Genomic DNA, 26,745 nt, shown 5'->3' with positions numbered 1-26,745 from the left:
ACTGCATCCTGACTGGCTCGTCTCCTCCCCGCGACCCTTCTGTAAGGGGATGTCCAGTTGCCTACAGATGGGCTTTGGGTCTTCACTCTGCACTCCCCCTCATTCACAATGATATGAGTTTTTGTTCTTTGATGCCCGATACCTGATTCCATCAATGACACCTCGTGATAGCACAGGCTGGTGTGCTTCTTCCATGTGGGCTTTGTTGCTTCTGAGCTATGGCCACTTGTTTATCTCAAGCCTTTAAGACCCCAGACACTATATCTTTTGAGAGCTGGCCACCATCAGCTTTCTTTGCTACATTTGCTTATGCCCCTGCTTTGTCTTCAGCTATGGTGTTGGGAAGGTGAGCATCATGGTTAATAGAACAAAGTGTTCTTGTGTTGAAGGAATACTTGAGTAGAGGCCCACTGTCCATCTGCTACCTTAATACTAAACCTATAAATATATGCACATAGATCTATTTCTTCATCATCATATGTAAATGTGATGTAAATGACATTTACATATGTCCACGCCTGTATTTAGTGAGTGTGGAGAATGTTTTGAATAGCCGTGTAGTCATTTTGTTTAAAATTCACGTAACATCTAATGTGCCACTTTTGTAAAATCCATAGATGGAAAAGCTACCAGTTGAATGTACACAGATGATTTTGTACATTTCCAGCTTTTTCTAATGGTTATTCTTTCCACTGCCCAAGCAAGCAGGAAGTGGACCGTGGGCCTTTCCAGTACATCCATGTCTAGCTCAACAGAATAAAGGGAGTGGTGAAGATTAAAGGAGGGGAGTCTTCCCTCTGTGCTGATGGGGAATCCGCGAGGTCACGGACTGAATGAGCATGGTCATCTCAGGTGGAGAGGAACCGGAAGCTCAAGTTTTGGTCAGGTGACAGAGTAGAAAAGATAGAAGAAGGATGTTGTGATAGATAAGGAGGAGGAAAGAAAAATAGGACTTTAGGTTTCTTAGATTCAGAGCTTGTAATGAAGCTGAATTCAACACACTTGGGGGGAAAAGCAGAGGTTAGGTTTGTAGGTCCAGTCAGGAAGAACATTACCGAGCAGCAGTACAATGTATTAGAGGTCATCGTATGTAATTGCTGGATTCACAGACATGACTGGTGCATCATGAGTCATATTTCTCTCAGGGTGTGCTATGTAGTGCGATAGAAAAATCAGATCTCGCCAGGTTTTTGAAAAGTAATGGTTTTTATAATGTCAGTGAGCACCGCTTTCACTATCTTGAGAGTAACATGGGTGTGTACTGTGTTAGCCTGCTTTCTGAAAGCTTAATTTCAATTTAATGTTTGTAGATATTAAAGTGTGCAGTGTGCTACTTTCTGATCTTTCAAGAAATGTAGGAAACTTTTTATTGATATGTTTACAGAGGCGACTGGATGGGGATGGTGTAAATACCTCATGGCCCTTAGGGATAGTCTAATGGTAAATAAAATCCGTCATCCTTCAAAAGTGTTACCCTTTCTGTTTGATCTTGCTGCATTTTAATGACTTGAGATACATAGTCTGTCAGTTAATATATTCCTGAGATTATCAGTGGACGCAGGGATATTGCTGGGCTGAGTGAGGTTATTTTGTTTGTTTCCTTCTCCAATGGAGTGAGTGAATCTCTTTAATTCTGCTGATTGCCAACCTGGTGATTCCTGTGTATAGTTGCTCAGAGAACAAAACGCAACTTATGTGAACTGTAAGAATGACTGTTTTTTGCAAGACACCAGTGAAAAGGCGATGGCTACTAACAATAGTCAGGAACAAATGTTTCCTTATGGGAAATGAGTTCATAAGGGGCAAGATAGGAGCCCTGGTGGCATAGTGGTTATGCGTGGGGTTGCAATCCACAAGGTCTGCACTTCGAAACCACCTGCAAGATGGGCTTTCTAGTCTCCTAAAGAGTTACAGTCTCAGAAGTTCATGGAGGCATCCTGTCCTATAGACCCTGTCCTATAGGGTCACTCAGTTGGCATCGACTCCATGGGGTAGTGAGATGGGTAAGTTGACCGGATAGCATGGTTGTCTGAGACATTCCTGGAACACACCTGTTTTTGTAGGATCTTAATTACCACTGCCCTTCACTCAGAAGTAGCTTCAATTGCTCCAAAGTAGCTCCAATTGCTCCATAAATTATAAGGTCATTCTGCCTGTGCCTCTTCTTTGGAGTTTTTAGCCTCTACTTTTTTTTTTTTTTTTTTTTTCGTAATTATCATTTTATTTAATTTATTATTTTCTTTTTTAACATTTTATTAGGGGCTCATACAACTGTTATCCCAATCCATACACACATCAATTGTGTAATGCGCATTTGTACATCGTTTCTCAAAACATTTTCTCTCCATTTAAACCCCTGACATTAGGTCCTCATTTTTCCCCTCCCTCCCCGCTCCCCCCTCCCGCATGAGCCCTTGATAGTTTATAAATGGGTATTTTGTCATATCTTGCCCTGTCCGACGTCTCCCTTCATCCACTTTTTGGTTGTCTGTCCCCCAGGGAGGAGGTCACACACAGTTCCATGTAATCGGTTCCCTCTTTCCTACCCATTCTCCCTTTACCCTCCCTGTTTTGCCACTCATACCACTGGTCCTATAGGGCTCATCCGTCCTGGATTCCCTGTATTTTCAGTTCCTATCTGTACCAGTGTACCTCCTCTGGTCTAGCCAGTCTTGCAAGATAGAATTCGAGTCATGGTAGTGGGAGCGGGGAGGAAACCTTTAGGAACTAGAGGAAGGCTGTATTTCTCATCATTGTTACATCGCACCCTGACTTAGCCTCTACTTTGACGATGCGTTTTCGTCGTTGCAAAGAGAAGTCAGTGGTTGGCTTTGACTGTTAAGAGCTTTTGAGACATTTGAGAAAAGTTGCCTCTTCCTGTGACTTCAGGGGACGGTACATTATGAAAAGAGTTAGAACTTGTTCAATGTTTGGCAGTTGAATTGAAGTTCAGCAGAGATGTTGTGATATAATATTATACCTGGGAGTAAGAGGCTTACAGATGCACACAACCTTCCTTCATACTTTGTGCTTTGAGAAAGAGAAATTTGGTAATGTTGGACCTTCGGCTGATGAAATGTTGGGCATGAAATGTTTATCTAGCATTGACCTAAATTCTGGCCATTTCTGTCTTCAAACAGCACCCATATTCTGAGGGAACCTGTTTGCTTAGGAGGATGTGAGCACATCTTCTGTAGGTGAGTAATTGTGGCCTCATGGTAGTATAGCTACTGCTTTTATTAGAGAATAATCATATAATCAAATTGATAGAGTACCTTATATTTATGTAATCATAGTCTTCAAAGTAACTTACTGTATATAACCTATGTCATTTGATCTGTGTAACTGTTTACAGATATGAAAACCAAAGCTTAAATATGGTGCTTTGTCTAAAGTTATATAATAGCTTTGGTATTCTTGGAGGGGCAAAAATAAAATGGCCTTCATATAATCTAAATATGTCTGCCTTAATTTTTTATCCAGTTAGTTTTGAATCTAGTTTTTCAAAATTTCGAAGATTAGTTCTTAAAGTTAGGATGAAATTCTATCAGTGGTCTAATGTTTATAGGTCCTGGTTTATAGGTTAGAAGATTAGCCTTTTATCTCATCTTGTTTCTTATTTAGGAGAAATCAATTGAGGACGGAATGTTTTAGCTTAATTCTGAAACACGGCAATGTAACTTCCTTTGAATCAATTTTTAAATTATTTCAAGAGTTGTGAACCCATACACTGAAGCTTGAGCATCCATGAATATAGTTTAGCTTGTGATGGAAGTGTGCAGGGTACCTGTGGAAGGCAGCTTTATTTGGGGGGGGAGGGTGATCCTAATCATGTTTTTTGAGACATAGATCTCTTACGTGGAACATACTTAGCAGGAGGATTGGGTAGATAATTATACCATTGTTTACTTGGATGTCTCCATTTAGATGACAAAAAGTTCAAACTTGATGTTTTTATAAAGCAAGTTCTAGATCCACGCCCTCAATATATTCCTGCCTCATTAATCCTCATTGCAGTGTATGGCACTGATCTAAGCATCACTACCAGATTGTGCTTTGTCTTCCCTATTCCTCTTGTAAGTTTACCAATTCTACTTCAAAAAGTTAAAAACAGAACCCCCAAGCCCATTGCCATTGAATTGATTCCAATTGTAGTGACCCCATACAGGGTTTCCAAGGCTGTAAATCTTTACGGGAGCAGTTAGCCACAACTGTCTCCCACAGAGTGGCTGGTAAGTTTGAACTGCTGACTTTGCTGTGAGCAAGCCAATGCTTACCCATGGGTGTCACCCCTGTGCTTCCTTGTACCTCAGAATGAGTGTTGAAGTCTGAGTTGTCTTGATTTTCTTTCTATTTGCTGCCGTTTATACATAATCCAAGTGCTCGCATCATATTATCTCACCTCAGATTGTTGGAGTAGCTTCTTAGCTAGTCTTGTTTCCTTATCCTTTCTCATTATCTTATGGTCCGTGACTTTTAAAATAGTAATCACATCCGTGTAATTCCCCTGCTTGAAATCCTTTTGTGATCTCCAGAGCCCTGTCCTGACCGCACTAGCTCCCTGACTCACTTGGCCCAGCTGCACGTTCCTACTTTTTACTAAACACGATGGACTCAGTCTTGCCTCAGGATTTGGGGACCTGCCGTTTCTTCTGCCGGCAGTGCATTCTGCCAGATTTCTGCGAGGTTAAAAAAGAAATTCCAGCCCAGCTGTCACCTTCTTGTAAAGATCATCTCCTCTAACCTCCTGAAATGATGGCTACTCCCAGTCCCCATCCTGAAGCTGCAGAAGCCCTGTTCCAGCTGAGACACAGCAGGCTTGTTCACTGAAGACCACAGACTAGTGACAGTACTGCTCAAGCTTAGTGACCCCCCCGGCATTGTGTAGTATGGGGGGTGCTTACCTTTAATCAGAGTCTGAAGTGCTCTGGGATTGAACCAGACATTGGAACATCACTAAAGAGAATGATGTATCTGGTATAATGAAAGAATCCGTGATTCAGTGCAGGTTTCATTCTTTTGATTACATGGTGCTAAGAATCAGGACAGTAGCTTATATATTCTTTGCAGACTCAGAATTACCTAAAACCATTGTGCTGGCAGCGTGCACTTTTTAAAGATGGTTTTGTGGTGGCTCACCTGAAACGGAGAGGTGGTGGGGAGGCATGGAACACGGATTTGAAAATTGACAGTGTTCTGGTACTTTCAGAGTGTTTCCCTGGTGAAAGCAGTCCATCTGTTCTCTTAACAATAAATTCATTGAAGACATTGGAGGAATGTTTCTCAAACTTTGGGTGTCAGTCTCCATTAACTCACATCAAGCTTACTGCTATTGAATTGATGCTGACTCAGCGCCGCTGTAGGACAGGGTAGGACTGTCCTTGTGAGTTTCCGTGGTTATTACTTTTTATGGGAATAGCCCAGCCTTTCTTCGATGGGAGTGTCTAGTGCAGTGGTTACCAACCTTCCTAATGCCGCAATCCTTACATACAATTCCTCATGTGGTGGTGACCCCCGCAACCATAAAATTATTTTCCTTGCTACTTCATAACTGTAATTTTGCTACTGTTATGAATCGGGTGACCCCTGTCAAAGGGTTGTTTGACCCTCCAAAGTGGTTGTGACCCACAGATTGAGAACTGCTGGTCTAGTGGTTTTGAACTGCTGACCTTGCGGTTAGCAGCCCAATTTGTAACCACTAGACCAATTGAGAACAATAAGCAGCATTTGCTTATGTGTGTATAAAATCTAGATAGTTATCAGGGAGCTTCAAAAAGTTTGTGGAAAATTTCCATTATCTTTTAATGCCGTTCTTCCAAACATTTTAGAAATCCCATTGTACATAGATAATAGGTATAATAGAAGCAGAGGCATTTTTAAAATGCTGATTCATTAAAATAATGTTAATAAATCTAATTGGACATTAACATACATGGCAACTTTTAGAAACGAAAGAATTTATAGTTCCTTAAAAAAATGACATTGTTCCACATCTTGCATATTTCTTCGGTATCTTACTGAAAAGAAGACAGCGAGAGTCTCATATCTGGTTATGTATCCATTCTATTGACATATGCTGCTTTCCCTGAAGTATATAAAGAAATTCTGGCTTCTCACATGAACGATAGTTGGATAAAACTCAAAATAACCAACCTCACTGCCGTGAAGTGCTCACAGTGATCCCCTGTGGGGTCCCAAGACTGTACCTCTTTTCGGGAGGCAGGAGAAAGCCCAGCCTTTCCCTCCTGGAGACGCTGGTGATTTCGAACTACTGACCATGTACATCACAGCCCAACACATAACCACCACTAGGTAGTTGGAAAAAGGAGAAATAATTTTACCAACCACTGTCTTGGAAACCCTATGGAGCCCTTCTGCTTGGGTCTGTAAGGTTGATAGGCGTCAGAGTCGACCTCATTGAGTCTCCGCTGAAGGTTGACAAGTAGTAGTTTTTCTGTGGAACCTGAAGCCCTGTCAGTGTTTCATTATCTTCCAGTGGCTTATCTTGTAACTGAATGGATCTTTTACCAGTCATGATTTTGTGATAGCATACCTTGGTCATTTGGATACTATTGGCTCATTGAATAATACACACCAATAGAGTGATGTTATGCTTCCCCAGAATTCTGGGTTAATATATGAAACATAAAATGAGAACCATTCGGAGTACACATTAAAATACAAAATAGTCTTATATGTTAGGGGAAAAAGGTGCTTCATTTATTTCTGTTCAAATTGGGATGGCTTATTGTTTAGAATTCAGATCCGATTGAATGCTTGTTGTTTTTAATCTTTTTAAAGTGACTGTGTAAGCGACTGCTTTGGAACCGAATGCCCCGTGTGTTACACCCCAGCCTGGATACAAGATGTGAAGATCAATCGACAGTTGGACAGTATGATCCAACTTTGTAGTAAGCTTCAAAATTTGCTGCATGACAATCCGCTTTCAGGTAAGAACTGCTATTTCAGATGAGAAATACGATTCATTCCCTCTTGGCTAAATAACTGATGAATTCATATTGGTCACTTAAAATATGTGGAAGAGGAACTATCAGGAATTTGTGAATGAATGACAGGGTAGATTTTTCTTTTAAGATTAGGTGTTTAGGATGCAGTGGTTAAAAACGGTCAGCTACTAATAGAAAGGTCAGTGTTAATGAACCCACTAGTCATTTTGGGGGAAAAAGATTTAGCAATCTGCTCTCATAGGGATTGCAGCCTCGGAAACTACGGGATAGTTCTGCTCTGTGCTGTGTGGTTGCTGTGAGCCAACATCTCTGGCACATAGCAGCAACATCGTCTTTAGAATAATTGTGAGAAATGACAGTTAACCTGAGAGATGGTAAAATCCTAATTCCCTTGTGTTATAGATGAGCGCCAAAGTCCAGAGAGGGTAAGTGACTGTGAGTTAATATCAGAATTGAGAGGGTAGACCCCATTTTGTTGCATAGTCAGTTCAGACTTTTACCACTCTGCCTGCCTGCTTTTCACAGTAGTGATAATCCCTTTATAGTGTGTATGGAATAGCGATTGTCCTCAATGGTGCTTAACTCACTTAAATACAGTTTTAGAAGATAGGATACAGCATTCTTCCAAGGGTCACTTTCCTAGGTTGAATTAATTAGATGAAAACATTTTGAGACAGCCAAAATCTTATATTCTTCTTTTCTATTTAAATGGGGGTTAATGTTTTTCAAATTGTTCTTAGATTCTGTTTGTTAACTATTTATCTTCCCATTGTGCTTTCTGCTGAGAACTAATTAGCTGTGGAAAGAAAGTACAAGTGCTTTTGATCTTTGTAATTGGAAATTGCAATTGTCATTTTATTGGTCAGATCACTTCATTTTAGCTTGTGTATGTAGGAGAGCTTTTTCTTGAGTGACAGGTGCCATGAATGATTGATAATGCTCATATGCAATTGTTAGATCTGTCATCAAATCTTATGTTCTTAGATACATGACATAAAGTGTTGTTATCCGTATGTAAAAGCCCAAGCAAAAATCCTTAGAGTCTCTAACTGGGCATCTGTTTTTTAGAAGTGAATTATAGTCTGCTTATGAAAAGTTTTATCTTCTCGGTGTCTATATGGATCATTGTGTTAAGCACCGTTCTCATGATAAAGTGTGGTATAGCGATGCAGTTTTAGAATAGTGTTAACCACTAACCATGTGATTATATGACTATTACAATAAGAGATGCAGGGATCAGAGTTTTGCTTTCTTCTAACACAATTAAACATGCACATGGAAAAATGGGATGTAAAGGATGATAAGCTTTTCTCACAAACTTTCTGACACCCCCATATAAGTAGGCATGCCCATATAAACATAGGATCCTGATGAGTTAGAACTGACTTGTTGGCACCACCAACATACATACATATAAATACTTATTTAAGGTACTTCATTTAAAAATTATAATGTGGTTATAAATCTCTCTAAGATGATGAGGAAGAGATGTGTCGTTGACTCTTCAGCATTCTTCGAGTGCACGACAGTGCTGATTATATTTATTTTCTAGTTGATAAGACTGGGTATGTAATTGGGCTTTTCCCCTCTTGTGGATTCTTCTTCAAGGGTCCCTCTGTCCTTGATAGTGTTCTGCAGGGAATTAGTGAACCTACTGTGCTCAGAGTACAATATGGAAGCTACTCACTCCTGGGGTAAAGCGGGCTTTTATCACTTTGTTAAAAATTAGATGGTAGTAAAAAAGATAAAATTATTAGTTACGCATTGACAGTTTGGGGGCTACTTTAAGATCTGTGGCTCTTTTGATGCTGTGATTGGACTTTTCTCCAGTTGGTATGTGGTAAGTAACATACTCCTTTTTTGTTTCAAATCATTTTTTTGGGGGCGCTTACAGCTCTTATTACAACCCATACATCCATGCATTGTGACAAGCACCTTTGTTCATAATGTTGCCATCATCATTTTCAAAACATTTTCTTTTCGAGCCCTTGTTATGAGTTCATTTCCCCTCCTCCCTCCATAAACACTTGATAATTTATAAATTATTTTTTCCCATGTTTTACACCGACTGCTGTTTCCTTCACCCACTCTTCTGTTGTCCAATCCCCTGGGAGGGCGGTATATGTTGATCATTATGATCGGTTCTCCCTTCTCCCCCCACTTTCCCCTTACCCTCTTGGGATTGCTACTCTCATGATTGGTCCTGAGAAGTGTATCTGTCCTGGATTCCCTGTGTTTCCAGCTCTTATCTGTACCAGTGTACATGCTCTGGACAAGGTGGATTTGTAAGGTAGAATTGGGGACATGATAGTGCGGGAAAGGAAGCATTAAGGAACTAGAGGAAAGTTGTGTGTTTCATTGTTGCTGTACTGCACCCTGACTGGCTCGTCTCTTCCTCGTGACCCTTTTGTGAGGAAATGTCCAATTGTCTACAGTTGGGCTTTGGGTCTCCACTCTGGCCTCCTCATTCACATCAATACGATTTTAGTTCTGGTTCTTTGAAGCCTGATCCCATACTCACTTCTAAATGGTGACCAAAAAGGGCAGTGGCCATAGTCTCATAAGGTTTACTGGGGTACCTGATTTCAGGCTGCGTAGGAGAAAAAGGTAGAGTCCCTCTTCTGGCTTTACTGTGATTAAGTGACATTTAAACTTTTGGTATGTTTTTAATATTTTATAGAACTTGCAACGTGGAATTTTTGTTATCATTAAACAAGATTTTTTTTTTTTTTTAAACAAGATCTTTAGAAAAGTTAACTGTGGAGCATGTGTCTTTCTGGGTGTGAGGCTGGGTTTGAGTGCTGTTTTTCTTATCTAAGAGTCGAGGTAGAGTGTTGAGAGAATTACAATAATTCATTTTCCAAAAGCCATTTTTTCTTTTACTTATTCCATGCTTACGCCTTGCCAGAGTTTAGCTTCAAGATACTTAGTTGACATTTCATTGTTTGGGTTTCATATCATTAGACTTGCAGTAGCTGTGAGTTCCCTTTTAATTCTCGTATTCTGTACTAAGGACATTGAGGGCTGAGACTCCATAGGGTGGTCCCCTCGCTCGCTGGCTTTCCTGCACAATGCGATCGTGAGTTATATTCATTTTGTTGAGTTGGGCTAGTGGCAGTGCTGAGACTAACTCATGTCCCAAACACTAAAATGTTTTTAAAACAAAAATCTCAGGTTTTGTTCTGTTTTATAATGGTAACAGCCTCCTGTGTTACTTTGATGAGAGGTAATAAGAAATCTAGAATATAAATATTCTGAAATAAAAATATCTACCTAGATCTATAATCTTCATGGTGCAAACTTTTTTCCATTTTCATATAAATTGCATCGTTGCCAATTTTGCCTCCTCAAATAGTCCCATAACGAACTAGGCTTACAGGATATTTGAAATGTCCTGCCTCCCACAACACGCCCCAGCACCCCGAGTGATTCTCTCTCTCTCTAAAAATTATCCACTGAATATGTTTTATGTAGTGCCTTAGCTTTAGTTAAAATCCTTGTAAAAACTAAGGTGGCATAAGGAAGCTAAAAAATAAGTAGAGGGAACCAGTAGTTGGGAACAAATGATGGTTGGTCTTCTTTATAATAAGGACACTGGGGCAAAAAAATCTAACCATAAAATACAGGTTTTCAATTAAGTGTTCCCTTCGATCAGCGGTTCTCAGCCTGTGGGTCGCGACCCCTTGGTGGGGTGTGTGTGTGTGTGTGTGTGTGTGTGTGTGTGTAATGACTTTCGCAGGGGTTGCCAGATTCATAACAATAGCAAAGTTACAATTATGAAGTAAAAATGAAAATAAGTTTATGGTTGGGGGAGTCACCACAACATGAGGAACTGTAGTAAAGGGTCATGACATTAAGAAGGTTGAGAAGTTTTAGACCTAGTTCCAAAATAAAGAGCAAGTGCTGAATATGTTGAATTAATTGAAATGGTTGAGCATCTTCCACATCTTCCCTTTAAAAAGGAAAGAAGAAAAAACCCCAAAAACCCTGTAGTTCACAATTTATCTTCCAAATGAACCTTGTTACTTGCATTTACTATAAAATATATAATTACTGTAATTAAGGTGGGTAATTAGGAAGAGCTTGTCAAATCATGGTCATAGTATCTGGTATACCAGAGATAAAGAAGCCTGATTTATAGTAATACTTTCTAAAATGAGCTTCTAAACACTTGATCAGATTTTTCTTGGTTCAGTGTGCTTTAAAGAAAAGATTGCCTGTCATAAATTTTACTGACAACCATTTATGGATAATTTTACCCAATTCTTTATAGCATCATCCACTTTCGACTAATGGAGTTAAATGTAAAAGTTTTTATTTCTCCTGCACCCCATCATATTAAATCAGACCCCACAGGTGCTGGTCAGGTTTTGCAAAGCATAGTTTGGTGTTGATGACAATAAAAACCAAACAAACAAACTTTGATTACGCATTCATGGATTCACAGTTTTCCGTCACGTTGTCTCGTTTCAGTAGAGAGGCTGGTCTTGTGTAGCGAATGGACATAGTGCTGCATATGCGCTGTGACTTATTTTTTGACAGTGGGTGCAGATGAGTGCTGCAGTCCTTGTGTGGCTGTTGCTTTTCTAAGTAGAGCTGAGCACTTCTTCACTTAGCATATAATCAGTCTTTCCTGACGGTGGTAATGTTGCACAGATGGTAGCAAAGGATTTCCCTTTGATTTTTAATAAGGGACCAGTTTGTCAAAGAGATTTCTCAACTTCAGTTGTGAAGCCTGTAATAGAGAATAATTTGAAAGACACACTGTGCATCATCATAGTCCTTTGATGTAGATTAATGATAGCTAAATCACATTTTCTAATTGCCTCTCTTTCTGTAGCTGTTTATTTATTTATTAAATTTTAAGCAAAACTTGGCTTAAAGCAATACCTTAGGAACATGTGCACCTCTATTTCTCGATATTTTGGGGAATGCTCTGAAATATGTCAGTTGATAGGTGAGGATTCTTTTAAATGTCATTAAGAAATTTACTATGCAGAGGAAGGACTAACATTTCTTTGCATGAAATGAATATTATAATTCATCATGCTTGAAGGCATTCACCCATAGAAAGTGTTGTGGCTTTTAATCGTGTGATTTATGTTCCATTGGTGGGGCTTTTAGCATTGTACAGTCATATCTTAGAAGATGCTGCGTAAATTCCATAGTTTATGATCATGTTTGATGCTGTGATCCTTGCTTGTGGTACCAAGATACATAATTAAAATCTTCTGGAGTAGAATTATTGCAGGATGATTATTAAATTATTGTGTACATAGCAGTTATAGGGATATGTACTCTCTTCATTTTCACTTTCATAAGTTAGGAAGTATGTACACACAAGGGTGGAATTTGTTGGCCATCTTAGATTTAGATGTTTTTCATAAATGGAGGATTGCGCTACCACTTATAAACTGTTCTTTAACTCTTTTGTTCTATACTTTTGTGCATTTTAGTGGAAACTTTGAGGATTTAAGGATTTTGACCTCTGCATCATGAAAAGCGTCATCAATTATGTTTCAAATAAATTTTTAAAAAAATGAAAATTTTTACGTACCACCATAGGATTAACCTTTCAGTGTCTGTAATCCTAAATCATTCTTAAATCAATAATCATGGTATGTTTCTTTCCGTTTCATGTTATTATTTGTGTTATGGTCAGAACTGTGTTAAACAGTTCATATTGACTATTTTAAAATTTATAACACGCTCAGTACCCAAGATACTCTTCCTCAGCCTTGTAAGTGGGAACGTTTACTTGCCAGAGATAAGAGAGAGAGTAGTGTCCAGACCAGAGTTCAAGGTCCACAAACTCTCCATATTTGTACAAATGTCGCCATCATCATTTTCTAAACATTTACTTTCTATTTGAGCCCTTGGTTTCAGCTCCTCTTTTTTCCCTCTCTTTCCCCCTCCCCCACTCAAAACTCCTTGATAATATATATTATAATTTTCGTATCTTACACCAGCCACTGTCTCCCTTCACCCATGTTTCCATTGTTTGTCCCCCTGGGGTGGGTGGGGCTTATGCGTTAATCCTTGCACTCGGTTCCCCCTTCATCCTACCGCCCCCCACCTTCTCGCTCCTACTCCCATTTCTGCCCCTGAGGGGTTCTCTGACCTGGATTCTGTGTGTCGTGAGCTCTTATCTGTACCAGTGTGCCTGCTCCGATCTAGCCAGAACTGAAAGGCAGGAGTCATGATAGTGGCAGGGGGAGGGAAGGAAGTCTCAAGGATCCAGGGGACTATTGTGTGTTTCATAGGTGCTATACTGTGCCCTGGTTGATTCAGTTCTTCCTTGTGACCCTTCTGTGAGGGGATGTCCTGTTGTCTACAGATGGGTTTTGGGTCTCTGCTCTGACTCCCCTCATTCTCAGCAAAATGTTTTTTGATTGTTTTGGGTCTTCTGGTGCCTGTTACCTGACTCCATGGATACCTCATGATTGCACAGGCTGGTGTGCTTCTTCCATGTGGACTTGCCGCTACTCTCTAGATGGCTGCTTGTTTAACTTCAAGCATTTAAGACTCCAGATGCTGTATCTTTTGATAACTGGGCACCATCAGTTTTCTTCACCACATTTGCTTATGCAACCAATTTGTCTGCAGCGATCGTGTTGGGAAGGTGAGCATGTCAGCAGAGGCCTTGTATTGCTGTATAAATATATGTGCATAGACCAATACCTCTATTTTTATGAATTAGTATATTTATATACGTGCATACCTACGTTTATACCTCTATCCATAGCTTTGCTTCCTACATCTTTCCTGTTTCCTTTTACCATCCTCCTGTCCCACCATCATGCTCACCATTCATATACCTCTTAGTCATTCCCCTCAGCTAGATTGCTTTTGCTTCAACCTCAACTGAATTTCTATGTGCTCCTCATTGTTGATTTTAATTCTTAGTTGTCCCCCTATCTATGGCATTGGTTGCTCAACATTTCTTCTCCACACACCCCACCCCCAAGTCCCTCCAGAACCACAGGTCCGTTGCCTTCTCCTTGGGTTTGCTTCCCATGCCTGTCTTTTATAGGTAGGCACAAAAACAATACCAGAGACAAAACAAAAATAAAACAAAAGATTGAATAAAAATTTTAAAAACCCATCAAAGATGCTGAAAAAGCATACATAATTCCAGGTCTGTCCACTGACCTTTATGGCTATCTCGCCACCGGCCCTGGGTGGTTCTAAGAACTGCCCCTCCTAGCCTGCAGTCTATTTTGGGGGCTCCTGAGGGGTTTTGTGGCTTTGCTTTGCTCCCGTTGCTGATCTGCTATGTTCCCCTCTTGATTTGCCTTACTGGGAGTGGGGTGGGGGGTTGTCAGATCAGACTGATTCCCAGCCGGGTATTCCCAGTACTGTCCTCTGTCACAGTATGCTCCAGCGAGGCGACATCATGTCTAAAGCTGCTGGCCCTACAGTCCTCTCTGTGCCTTAGCAGCTCTGCCGGGATGCCTTCCTCAAGACTGGATGTGCCGGATGGGGTCTACTCTTTACTCTCGCTCGTTCCTTCTTGGTTTGGTTCTGTGTGGGCATGGTATGCCGGCCCCTCTCTCCATTCGGTAGGCTGAGTGTTGTCTCCTGTAGCACATACTTCTAGGGAGGGGTCAGTTTGACTCAGATTGGGCTGGCCCCGGAGACCTTTCTGATGATGGGTTTCTCCGTGTGGGTACGTTGCCCTCAAGGTTGGGCGTGCCGTGGGGGGGTCTGTACTCACACTCCCGTTTCTCTTAATTTTCTGATCTAACAACAGAAGCACCAGGTGCGTGAGGACTCCCTCTTCTGTTTCTTTTTCTCTCTCTCTTTAAAATAGTGCTGAGTCTTTGGTGAAAATGTATACATATCAGGTTCACATTTGACAACTTCTTCACAGATTGTTCAGTGAGTGGCATTATTACAGTTTTCACAGTGCGTCAACATTGTCTGAGTTCTGTTACTTCCATTTCCAGGTCTCCAGTTTCCCTGATTGTGTATCTTCTCATCTTTACTTTTGAATAACTATTGATCATTTGGTCTCATGCTGATGGTTTTTAAGAAGAGTCCTGGACTTATGTTCCAATCATTGTTATTTTGTGTGCCACTGTGCTATTCAGTTAATGGTGATCTTAGGGGATAGGCTTACTCCTGAGTTTAAAGAATGTCTCAAGGTGATAATCTCAGGGAATTCCTTATTTTATGCTGACTCAATTTGTGTACCTTTTTTAAAAAAAAATAAGAATTTTATTTCTGTTGCATGTTTTCCTCCAATATCTGTCCAGGACCGTCTATTTAAGATCCCAGTCAGAACTAATTTTTCCTGGTCTCAATTTAGACCTGGTTGTGGCTTACTTAGACTTGTTTTGTCTCTGCATTTTTGGTTATCTTCTTACGGTTTTGTCTTGTCATGTGAAGCCTGCAGTTGTGCCTTAGGTGGATGCCTATAAGCTTTTAATACCCAGATGCTATTCACTCTCACAGAATGCAGATCATAATTTATGTGCTCTCTGCTATGTCAGCTGATGGTGGTGTCCTGTGAGACTGCTCCTCAGCCTGCAAACTCAGAAAATCAATTTTGGGAGGTGTGTGAGAAGTATCTGCATTTGTGTCTTCAGTGAATATAGTTGATTTATACCTAACGATGGATACGATGCTCTGTTCTCACCTGCACACCTGTATGTACCATATACAAATACGCTTATACCCATCCGTATGAGCAGACGTTCATTTAACTTCGGTATGCTGTGCTTACTACATTCACATTTGATGCTAGTTTTGCCATCACCTAAAATAGTAAGTCTCTGGTTTGCACTCTTCCCACTTCCCTCTCTCTGGTAACCAATAATGAACATGGCTCTACTTATATTATCTGTTCTTGTCTTCCTATGAAAGGGAGATCATGCAGTATTTGCCGGTATATGCATGTCTTAAGTCACGTGTTACAGGTCTGTTCCTGTCACACTTCACACACTCATCATTCTTACTTACTGCTGCATTGTAGTTTGTTTTATGTCTGTACCGTGGTCTGGCTTGTCTGTTCCTCTGTTGGTGAGCACTTTGGGGGTTTCTGTTCAGTTGGCATTGAGAATAAGGCAGCAGTGACAAAGGTGTACGCGTGTGTTCATGTCTTTAATTTTGGGTGTCTAGGGTATGTACCTTGAGTCATGATAATTCAGATCCGCTGCCGTCAGGTCAATTCTGACCCATAGCCGTCCTGTCTGGCCTTTGGGGGGCCGGTCATAGGATAGCTCTATTTCTATGCTATTTTAGAAAGTGCCATGTCATGTTCTGTCATGGTTGTGTCGTTTTAGAATCCCATCAGCAGTGAATACAGGTTCCAGTCTCCCCATATTCTTGAGTTTGTTGCTGTTGTTTTTATATCGGTGCCATTTTAGCTGGTGTAAGATGGTATCATTGATTTACTTCTTTCTGCTAGCTAATGGTTATGAACAACTTCGTGTGTTTGTTGGATACTTGGACAGCCTTTTTCATGATCTTTCGCCTTTTTGTAAATTGAGTTGTTGTTTGTATTTTGTTGCTGAGTTGGGGTTTTCTATAGCTTTTAGGCATTAGAACACTATTGGATAAGTAATTTCTAAAACATTTTTCCAAGTCTGTAGGTTGTATATTTACTCCTTTAGTAAAGTTTCTTGATGACCATACATTTAAAATTTTCAGTATGTTCGATTTATCTCTTTTGTCTTGTATTCATGTATTTGTTATTACGTATCCTTATTTTACAAGTTTCGGTACCATAGTTTTCTCTCCATGTTTGCTATCAGGAATTTTATGATCTTGGGTTTAAGTTTTAGGTCTTTGATCCATTTTAAGTTAGTTGTATGTGGTGTGAGGTATGGGTCCTGTTTCACGTTTCTACAGTTGAATACCCAGTGTTGCCAGTCCCCCTAATTCAAGAGACTGTTTCTGTCTGCCCTACTTGATGAATTTTGATCCCTAGTCAAAAATCAGTTGTTCATAGATGGCTAGGTTTAATTGAGTTCTCAGTTCTCTTCCACTGGCGTGTGTGTCCATCATTGAACCAGCAGCAACTATTTTTAATTACAGTGGGTAGATAAAATATTTGATATTTTGGAGTGTGAAGCCTTTTTCTCTGGTATTACTTTGGCTATTGAAGTTTTATTACTTTCTCTATGAAGTTGGTCACTAATTTTCCCATTTCTGTGAAGAATGTTGGTATTTGTATTACATTGAATTGCTAGATTGCTAGGCAAAATTGACATTTTTTACTTTATTAAGTCTTATATTCATGAGCAAGGGATGCTTTTCTATTCTTGTAGGTTTCTTTTAGGGTGTCATAGTTTTCCTTGAATAAGTTTTGGGTAGTATTTAACTTTGACTTATACTTGAGACTGTATTAAAAAATGGCTTGGTTTTGGAATCTAATTAGCACTGTAGAGAAAAGACCTTGTTAAAATTAGACATAATGTCTGTGTGAATGGATGTCTCATTCTGTTTGGTTTCTAACATCCGATTATAATAATATCTAGTAGACTTGGTGGCTCTGTTCACTTAAGACAAAGGATATAGGCGGGCCTGCCCTTACTCAAGATACATGCTCCTGCTTCCAGTTTGGTTTATCATTTTATAGTCTTTCTAGTAGAATGCCTTCATTTTCATTCATAGGAAGTGGTGGCTTCTGTGGAGTGCAGTGCAGTTTGACTGAATTCGTTAGCTAAGAAAAGATCATCTCTCTGAAACGTGGTCACAGTTAAATAATTATGTTCCAAAACCTATTTTTCCATTTTCCATACTGGTTTAAAGTTTTATTTCTCATTTTGTTGTTAGAATTTGTATATTCTAGATCTATGAATTGAAAGAAGAATAGACACATAAAGGAATTTTGGACTTGAGAGAAGGTTTGATAATTTAGTTTGCTAATCCTGTGCTGTAGTAAAACTATTAAACTGATAAAAGCAATAGCTCTCCTTCACCTTCTTGATGATATGTTAAGGTAAAAGAAATGAAAATGAAATGCCTTCCCAGAAACAGTGTTACAATTATGGTGCTCTTAAGAATTAAAATTTCTCAAGAATAAGGGTACTTGAAATTTTATTTACCACCTTAGCATTGTTTCAAAATTGGTCTTCTGGTTTTCCTTCTTTTTTTATATGCCACGTTTAGTTTTGTTAGAAAATGGAACACTCTTCCATCTTTTTCTTTTAAAAGTCAGTGTTACCTTTTCTTTGAAGGCTCGGTGAGACGTCTCCCCCACACGTATTGGAATGTTTTTAACCATCTTTAGGTTTGGTTTTTTTTCCTCCTGTGATTATTTTGGTTTATCTTGATTTGAGGGTTTCGTTAATTCATGTTTTTCCTGAAAGCGATGAATTGTGAACTTTTAAAAATGTAGTATATTTATTGTATCAGTTTATATGGTACGGGTAGTTTAATATCTAGTTTTATTTTCTTAATCTTTATGATCTTCACTCGGCTCTTTCACTGTCCCCTGGTCATCTCCTGCAGATTGGTGGTGCTGACTTTGTTCTGGTGGGCCGGGCTGATCGCTGGCAGTGCGGATGGAGAGTTCCCTAAGCAGGCTGGTGTTGGCTTTTGCTAGAGACGATGATTCTGTTTCCATGAGACGTTTTGTCTTTACTTACTCTTGCTGCGCCTTTTGTACTTTCCTAGCTACTTGAATGGAAAGCATAGTTTCCTTGTTTTCAGTTCTTTTTTAAATCAGCTTGTATGTTTTCCTCTCCCTACTACTTTTGTCGCTTCCAACGGCCTTCAGATAATAATGCTCTCGTTACTATCTATTTTTTAGTCCCTTGTGGTACTTCTATTTTGACTGAATTTTTAATCTAAGGCTTATTTAGGACATTAACAAGTTGAGTGACACATTGAGAGCCCCCAGAAGCTTGGTGCTGTTAAAATCTAATGTATTGTGTCAAGGTTTGTAACTTATATGGTTTCTGCATTTTGGATTTGCGATTTTGTTGTTGCACTGATGCATGTCATTTATTTTTATTATTCCAGTTGCCAGAAACTGGAGACTCTGGGATTTGACTTTACCTTTGATTGTGTCTATTTAATTGATGCCTAGTGAACATCCTGCGTGGTACACATGGTTCATACTCTTGGCTGCTAACCAAAATTTTGGTGGTTCGAGTCCACCCAGTGGTGCCTTGGGAAAAGGCCTGGTAATCTACTTCCCCCAAATTAGGCATTGAAACCCTGATGGAGCAGAGTTTTACTCTGGTATACATGGCGTCCCCAGGCATTGACATTGACTTCAGTGCAACTGGCTGGTTGGCTTAGCGGAAGATAGAAAGACTGCATTACTCATGACAAAAAACGGTAGCCTGTTTGGTTCATAGTGGTTTGTGTTGCTCCAGGAGGGCCATTCAGGGATCCTGTTGATGGATTTCCACACGGTGGCAACTCTAAGCTTGGGGAATTTCCCATTTTTGTGGTATGCAGAAGCAAGCCAGCTGTTTCCTGGAGGAGGCCCGGTTTTACCCAAGTCAGTCCGGAGAATGGCCATTGGAACAGAGTGGTCAGGACCTTGCATTTTCAGCAGAGCCCACAGGACCCATGAGGAGAAGGATGCTCAGACTGCAGGGCAGATTCCCGCTCCGAACACCAGTGTGTCTTTTCGAGGTCATTCACTCGTCTAAGACAGGCACATAGGAATCATACTTTCTTTTTTCCTTCTATGGATTTCATCACAGAATCTGAAGTATTGTATACATGATTGTGCTCCTCTTCGACTTTCACCTTCCCAGTCGTCTCTTTAGTTTCCTTAATTACTAATCGAGAGGCCAGTTCTACCTGGCCCGTCATCCACAGTTAGCATCTGCTCATCTGCACAACAGCCCGACAAACACAGCTCCAGTGAGTCGGGACAGCTTTTGTATCAAAAACACGTTAGTGGCTTTCCAGTACTCTTAGCATAAGTCGTTAGCAAGACCTTGCATTGCTTATTTTTACACTGTTCTCATTTCACTTCTTTCTTTGCCCCACCAGTAAGCTAGATGTTCCAGCCTTATCTATTTTATATGCACTTCTGCTACGCGGTCTCCAGTTTATTTCGTGTCTTACTGCCGCAGCTTGGCCTAGTTCATGTGCAACTTTTAGACTTTGTATCGACGCTTTTTATCATTTCTGTTATTACAGCCCCAGTTAGAGCCACTGCCTTTCTCCTGAGTGGGAGCCACAGAGTTGGTCTCACAGGATCCATTTTCTCTTTCTCAGGCTTCTCCTTCCACACAGCCAGAGTGAGCCTTCTGCAGCAGAGAGCAGTATCACTCTTCCGTGCCTTTAATCTGAGGGAGAGGCAGGTGACTTTACCTACATTATGAAATCCTATTCATCTAGTGAGTATTAGTTGTGCATCTGCTACTTACCAGACACTGTTCTGGGCACTGAGCTAACATTCTTGCCTTTGAGGGACTGGTATTCTAATGGGTTGAGACAGACAGGAGAAGAAAACAGAAAATACACAGGAGGTTGGTGGTTGTAAGTTTAGAGTATCAAGGATGGTCTCCACCAAAAAAAGGTCATTTGAGTGATGAGTTGCCTTAAGGTGGTATGAGAGTGAGCTAGCTGTGCAGATAGTTGGGGGAAACATGGGTATGGCCAAGTGACTGATTGCAAAGGCTTTGAGGCAGAAACATTCTGGGAACAACCAAAAACCAAACTCACCACCATCGAGTCGACAGTGACTCAAAGTGACCCTGTAGAACAGGGTAGAACCACCCTTGTGAGTTTCTGAGACTGTAACCCTTTACAGGAGTAGAAAGCTGCATCTTTCCCCCACAGAGCAGCTGATGCTTTCGAACTGCTGCCCTAGCAGTTAGAAGCCGAACTTGTAACCACTTTGCCACCAGGGCTCCTCAAGAGGACGGCCCACATATATGGCCCGTGTGGAATTTGGGAGGAGGCAAGAATAGGAGCTGAGAGCAGATTTATCTTTAAGCATCTCTGGAGTTTTTTGAGCACTTCACCGAGCAGTGATGTCCCGCTCTTGTAATTGACCCCTCCTCAGGACATTTCCAAAGCAAGAGACGTGGGGATTCTTTTGTTCTTCTGGAAGTAGATCATTAGGGTGTTCTTTTAGGGTGCTTTGCTGAAGCTTTGCTGAAGCCTGTTGGTGACTTGGATGGCATGTGGGATACCAGTGGCCTAGCTTCTGCCATCTTCGCAGCAGCAGGCCACCCCAGTGCGATAGAGTACCAGCTGGCGATAGTCCTCAGGAGAACTTTAAAACCATAGTCTTTGGAAGTTCACCGGTGGGAGAGATTAACTTTGCGTAACAGATTTCTTTTAATTTCTCTGGCAGATTCGAAAGAAACTGCATGTAAAACCAGAATGTTCAGTAATGCAGAAAACAAGAAGAATTCAATAAAGATGTGGTTCAGTCCTCGTAGTAAGAAGGTCAGGTATGTTGTGAACAAAGTGTCGGTGCACACCCAGCCTCAGAATGTCAGTGACCAGAATGCCCAGCAGGCCTCCATGTACGAGTTTATCTCCTCCAGTCCTTCGCTCGATGTGTCTCGGAAGGCAAAGACTAAAAAGGCTTCCGCAAAATCTAGGAAAAGGCAGAGAAAGAAAAGATTGGCTGAAATCAACCAAGAGTGGCATGTAGGGGCAGAAAAGGAAGATGGGGACCCTGACTCCAAGGAGGAATCTAAGGAAAGGCTGGTGTCCTTCTGCAGCCAGCCATCTGTCATTGCCAGCTCTCAGCCAAACGGTGAAATCGACTTACTAGCCAGTGACCCCCTAGCAGAGTCTGAATTTCTCAGAAGCTTAAATGAGAGCTCCTTACCTCTGGCTGTGCCCTCCGTGTCTCCAGAAGTTGACAGCAAGCATGAAGTAGGGACACCCCAGGAGAATCCCTGTGAAAATGACCACGCACCTAAGGAAACCTTGCCTTTGGGCCGGGAGGAGAATCGGTGTCCCCCAAGACCTCGCAGTCCCATTTCCCAGCCACGTCGAGGCAGCCTTCAGAGAGCTGGGAGCTCTCTTGTGAAGCAGACCATCGGGGCGGAAGAGCCGTTGCCTGGCTGTCCTTCCCCACCGCCAAGCCGACTTGAAGTTGGCGGCACACTGAGGAGAAAAAACAGTCACGCGTCCGATGACTCCATTAGTCTTTCGCCAGGTACTTCCCCTTCTCCACTGACCAGTCCAAGTTACAGACGAATGATGTGCAGCCCCTCTGCAGCCAAGCTCTCGCCCACCGGCCGCCCATCTGTGAAAAGGAACCACAGGGGAGAGACTCTGCTCCATATTGCATCGATTAAGGTAAGACGTGTGCTCCGAAATTCAGGTTTGGGAAGAAGCCAACTCGAATCCCTTTCTCCAGGGTCTGTGACTAGGGCCATCAGACTGACTACTTCCTAGAGCCATCAGCCCTTCCACGCACGAGAGCTTTCCTTTGAACGTGGAGTGACGTCCTCCTTGCTTAGAGCAGTGGCGGCCCCGGGATCCAGAGAGCATGAGCTTGCCAGAGGAAACTTGCATTTCACCCTCTGTTTAGCCAGGTGCCTTGTCTGGTTTTTGACTGGTTTTTGTTCAGTTTTCATCGTTCTGTTGACCTATTCTTCTAGCGTTCAATGGATAGCTGAAGTACTGCTGGCAGTGCGTTCCTCCGTAGCAAAAGAGCTGGGGCAGCATGAGCGGGGGCCCGCGTCAGGGTGTGCTTGGTACTCCTGGTGGGCACTCCACCAGCATTTGCAAGATTGAAAGACCTAGCAATCTGACTGTCAGACGTAGCCCCCATGCGTTCACTACGCAGAGTGACTACCCCATTGGACTGCCCCGTTCAACCGTGGCTTTTACTGGCTTGTTCATTGAAGTGAGCTCTCCTCCATTATTGCCTCTGCACCCGGGTCCAAGGCAGTGCGAGTTGCCTGGGACTTGGCCTGCCTTCCTCCTCCGGACGCTGGGCATGAAGCCTGCTTGCAGTGGTTCATCTTTGAAGCTGACGCACGTTTTACTATGACAGGGACCAGCTCGTCCCCTTTATAGACCTGGATCTGTGATTTCATGCAAGGGGCATTAAAACGTATTACCTTGTAGCTTAGTGGTGAATCAGGATAGCTTTTATGCCGCTGTTATGACTTTATACTGTAAATTCGCCCAGTGAGTGCCTGGTTCCTTGGGTTGGAGAGAAATTTGGGAAGTTTGGGAGAAACCTCTTGGAAGTTCCCGAAACATGAGATCGAAGGATTCACCACGTGAAATAGCAGTTAGTAAGCCAGCCCGGTAGATGTGGAGGTGGTCCAGGGAGTGCCATATTTAATTGTGTGTGAAGAGGGAGAGGCGCTCCCTGGCTGCCTCCCTGGTGGTAGAGGTCTTTCCTTTGTCTGCTTGGGGATTAGTGCAGAGTGTGCTCCCGACACGGGCTCGGGGCACCTGCAACCTGACGGGTGCTAGGGCCTGACAACCTCATAGATAAACCTGTGCTTTCTGCTGACCCCGGTTCTCATTCAGTCAGATTTCTGCAAAGCGTGACTTAAAACAAAAATACAAAAAGACTGTGTTTTTGGCATCTTTTGATACAAACTATTATAATCTTCACATTAAGATGTTATTAATATGAGTGCTTCTCGGGCACAGGTTGCCAGCGTAATAATGGTGACGTTTCTGTCTCAGATAGGCTGCTTTCGTTCCTGCCTTTCCCCTTCTGGGAGTTATTTTCAGGCCACCAGGCAAGAGTCCACTTAAGTTGATGGAGAATGCCCTCCCAGCCACAGTTTATTTTTATGGAACATCCCTAGGGTTTCGTGTCTAGGCCACTCTTCCTCCCCTTAAGGGCCAGCATTGCTTGCAGCCGATCTGGTCTCTGTTTAAACAGAAAAGTGGGTCAAGGGAGACATCAGACAGTGTAAGATATGACAAAATAATAATTTATAAATTATCATGGGTTCATGAGGGAGAGGGGAGTGGGGAGGAAGGGAAAAAAATGAGAAGCTGATACCAAGGACTCAAGTAGAACGCAAATGTTTTGAGAATGATGAGGGAAACAAATGTACAAATGTGCTTGACATACAATGGATATATGTATGGATGGTGATGAGTTGTATGAGCCCCCAATAAAATGATTATTAAAAAAACAAACAAAACAAAAAACAAAAAAAACTGCGCAACACTGCGGGAGGTATTGTAAACAGTGCCACAGACAAAAGTAAACCAGTAAACTTTTAGGTATAAAGTAAATAGCTGGCCTACAGAGAAAAATGTGGTATAAAGTGGTCTTGGTAGACTTCACTATCAGAAATTGCTTAAGATTATTTCTTCCAAGTTTAGTCAGATGGTTGCTTTTCTTAAGCATCTCGCAACTTACCCATTTTGAATCTCTTGATTCTCTTAATTATCCACTACTCGTACTGTCATTGGTAAATTCAAGATACTGTACCATTCAGGAAAGGGCACTGATTTCTATTGTTTTTCATATCATTAATTGACAGCGTCCCCTTTTCTTAAAATGTATGGTGAGTTGAATGTGCACTGCCCACCCTTGCCTGAAAATTTGTAGATGCTGGAATAAACCCTTCCAAAGTTCCTAGCATGAATTCTTAAAATGGTAAATATTACTCATAATTCATGCCACACTGATAAGCTTATTGTGAAATAGAAAGATAGCTTGTAGTTGGCATTGCATGATGTATTAGTAATGCAGCAATAATAGATACTATTTCAAAGGCAATTGACAAGGTAGAGAGAGTCTGCTTAGAACACACAACAAAGGCGGTGATGCTCTCCTAGGTAAAGAGAAACCCCTTGTTGAGTCCCCGCGAATGCTTGACTTTTACTGTGTATGAAAAGTTATGTTATCACTAGGTATCTTTCATACTAGGTCGATGAGAAAGTATCAAAGGGTTCAGAAGCAAATTGGCATCTGTGATATTTTTAAGATTTTAACCTCGAGAACAACCCATGGAGTAACCATCCAGTTTTCCTGTGTCACTGAGAGGAAGGCCAATACCAAGGTAGTGAGTGGCAGGGGGAACTCGGTACTTACTCCATAACTTACTGTAATGAGGGTTACCACAATCATCAGGTAAAGTATTTTATTCACCAAACCCTGCTGCATTGGAAGCAGGGAAAGTATTTAAAATCTTTTAGAACTCTATTCCAGATGGCTAATTTTTTTTAAAGCCAGCATTCACTTGCTAAAAGGGGAAGATTAATGTACTTGGTGAGTCCATTTATGCAGAAAAACTTAGCTATAGTTGATAATTCATCAGTATCCTATTTTATTATAAAGTCCTACTGTTTTTATAAAAGTGTTTATGAATGGTATTCTTGAAGAACTCATCATAAGGGTAGAAAAGTTTTGGGGTTTGCATGTGTGCTCTTGTTTTGGGGAAGTTAAAAATTTAGGTTACTGTAATATGCACAAGTGAAATAGACACAAATCTGTAATGATTTTTTTTCTTTGAACAGAAGGCTAAGCAGTCAAAATGCAGTGAAACATACACATTTTTTTATCTTCAAGCTTTGAAAGGGTTACTATTACCAAATCCGTTTAAAATTTCCCTTCAAACCTATGTAAATACTTAGCTGTTCCTCCCCCCTTTTTTTCTAACTCTAGTTTTAAGAAAATCTCAATTATCCTTTTATGTTGTGCAGAGCCTAAAGTGTGGGTGCTTATGATTCAGAAAATATTCAGTTACTGAAAAAGTAATTGAAAGAAATCAGAAGTCAGAGAAATTAATTTCCTGGAAACTTCCTGTCAGTTCAAGCTTACTCAGTCTGAATCCCGTCCAATTATCATAATTTTATTTATGTGCATGACATTACTTTTACATAAAATAGAAAGATGAAAATATAACCAACTTAAAAATCGGAGGCAGGAGAAAGCAGACTGGCTATAAAAAGCCAGCAGTGTGATAATCAGTTACCTGTTTCGGGGACGTCTAGAAGCAGAATCTCTCAGAAAACACCTTTGATAATAGGAAGAGGGACATGAAAGAAGAGCATCAGTCTTAACAGCGATTTCCCTCCCATAGCATTCAGCTCTCCTCTCCTCTGTGGCTCTCTCATCTCTACAGTGGTCTTTGGGTCATTATATGGACTTCTTAAGGTTCATAGGATTTTGTCATTAAAAAACAAAACCCACCCTGTTGCTGTATGTCAGTGCTGACTCATGCAGATGCTAGGATGGAGTAGGGCTGCCTGTTAGAGTCTCCGAGGCTGTAATCTTTGCGGAAGCAAACTGCCGTGTATATGCCTCTCTCTTCCTGCAGAACAACAGCTGATGGGTTCAAACTGCTGACTTTTCATTTAGCCCCACGGGGGCACCATCTTTTATGATTATCATGTAAAAGGAGAAAGGACAAGGGCTTTTATATATTTTTTGTGCTGAAGCTTGGCAGCATATGCTGCTCTGGCAGTTTATCTGTAGAACGTTCGTGGCACTGTTTTTAAAAATTCAAAGTTGTATTTGCATAATCTTGAGTGCCTTTGGAATTGACTTAAATATACAGCAAAAATTACACTCACTCCACTCATTGTCATCCAATGGATTCTGACGCTTAGGGACCTGACTGGACAGAGTAGAACAGTTCCTGCAGGTTCTTGAGACATTTTTAAAAATTGAATCTGGGATAATCAATTTGACAGCTGTTTGTGGACCCACTGCATGTTTAAAGCCATTTTGTGACTTGAGGAACATAAAAATCTCAGTTGTTGGTGTTTGTTGTTTTTTTTAAAGAAAAACCTTAGTCAGGTTTTGCAATTTTTGAGAAGCAGCTCACAACCTGGAAACAGAAGAAACAATCACATAAAAGTAAATGTTTCCTCCCCGCTCCCAATACCATGACTCGAATTCGAC

General features: G+C 41.1%; 1 protein-coding gene across 1 annotated transcript in view; it reads left to right on the top strand.

Annotated features, from left to right (window-relative positions):
- The window catches only part of BARD1 (BRCA1 associated RING domain 1), a 95,246-nt gene that overhangs the window by 13,245 nt on the left and 55,256 nt on the right, over nt 1-26,745 (top strand). Inside the window, exons 2-4 of the mRNA XM_004701590.2 lie at nt 3,141-3,197; nt 6,802-6,950; nt 21,247-22,208. Coding sequence (XP_004701647.1) covers nt 3,141-3,197; nt 6,802-6,950; nt 21,247-22,208 — 1,168 coding nt within the window. The remainder of the gene's footprint in view (nt 1-3,140; nt 3,198-6,801; nt 6,951-21,246; nt 22,209-26,745) is intronic.

This window comes from Echinops telfairi, unplaced genomic scaffold (assembly GCF_000313985.2).
Source record: "Echinops telfairi isolate 266 unplaced genomic scaffold, ASM31398v2 ScPeMD7_3;HRSCAF=10, whole genome shotgun sequence".
Classification (NCBI taxonomy): Eukaryota; Metazoa; Chordata; class Mammalia; order Afrosoricida; family Tenrecidae; genus Echinops; species Echinops telfairi.
This window is presented reverse-complemented; position numbering and strand designations above follow the sequence as displayed.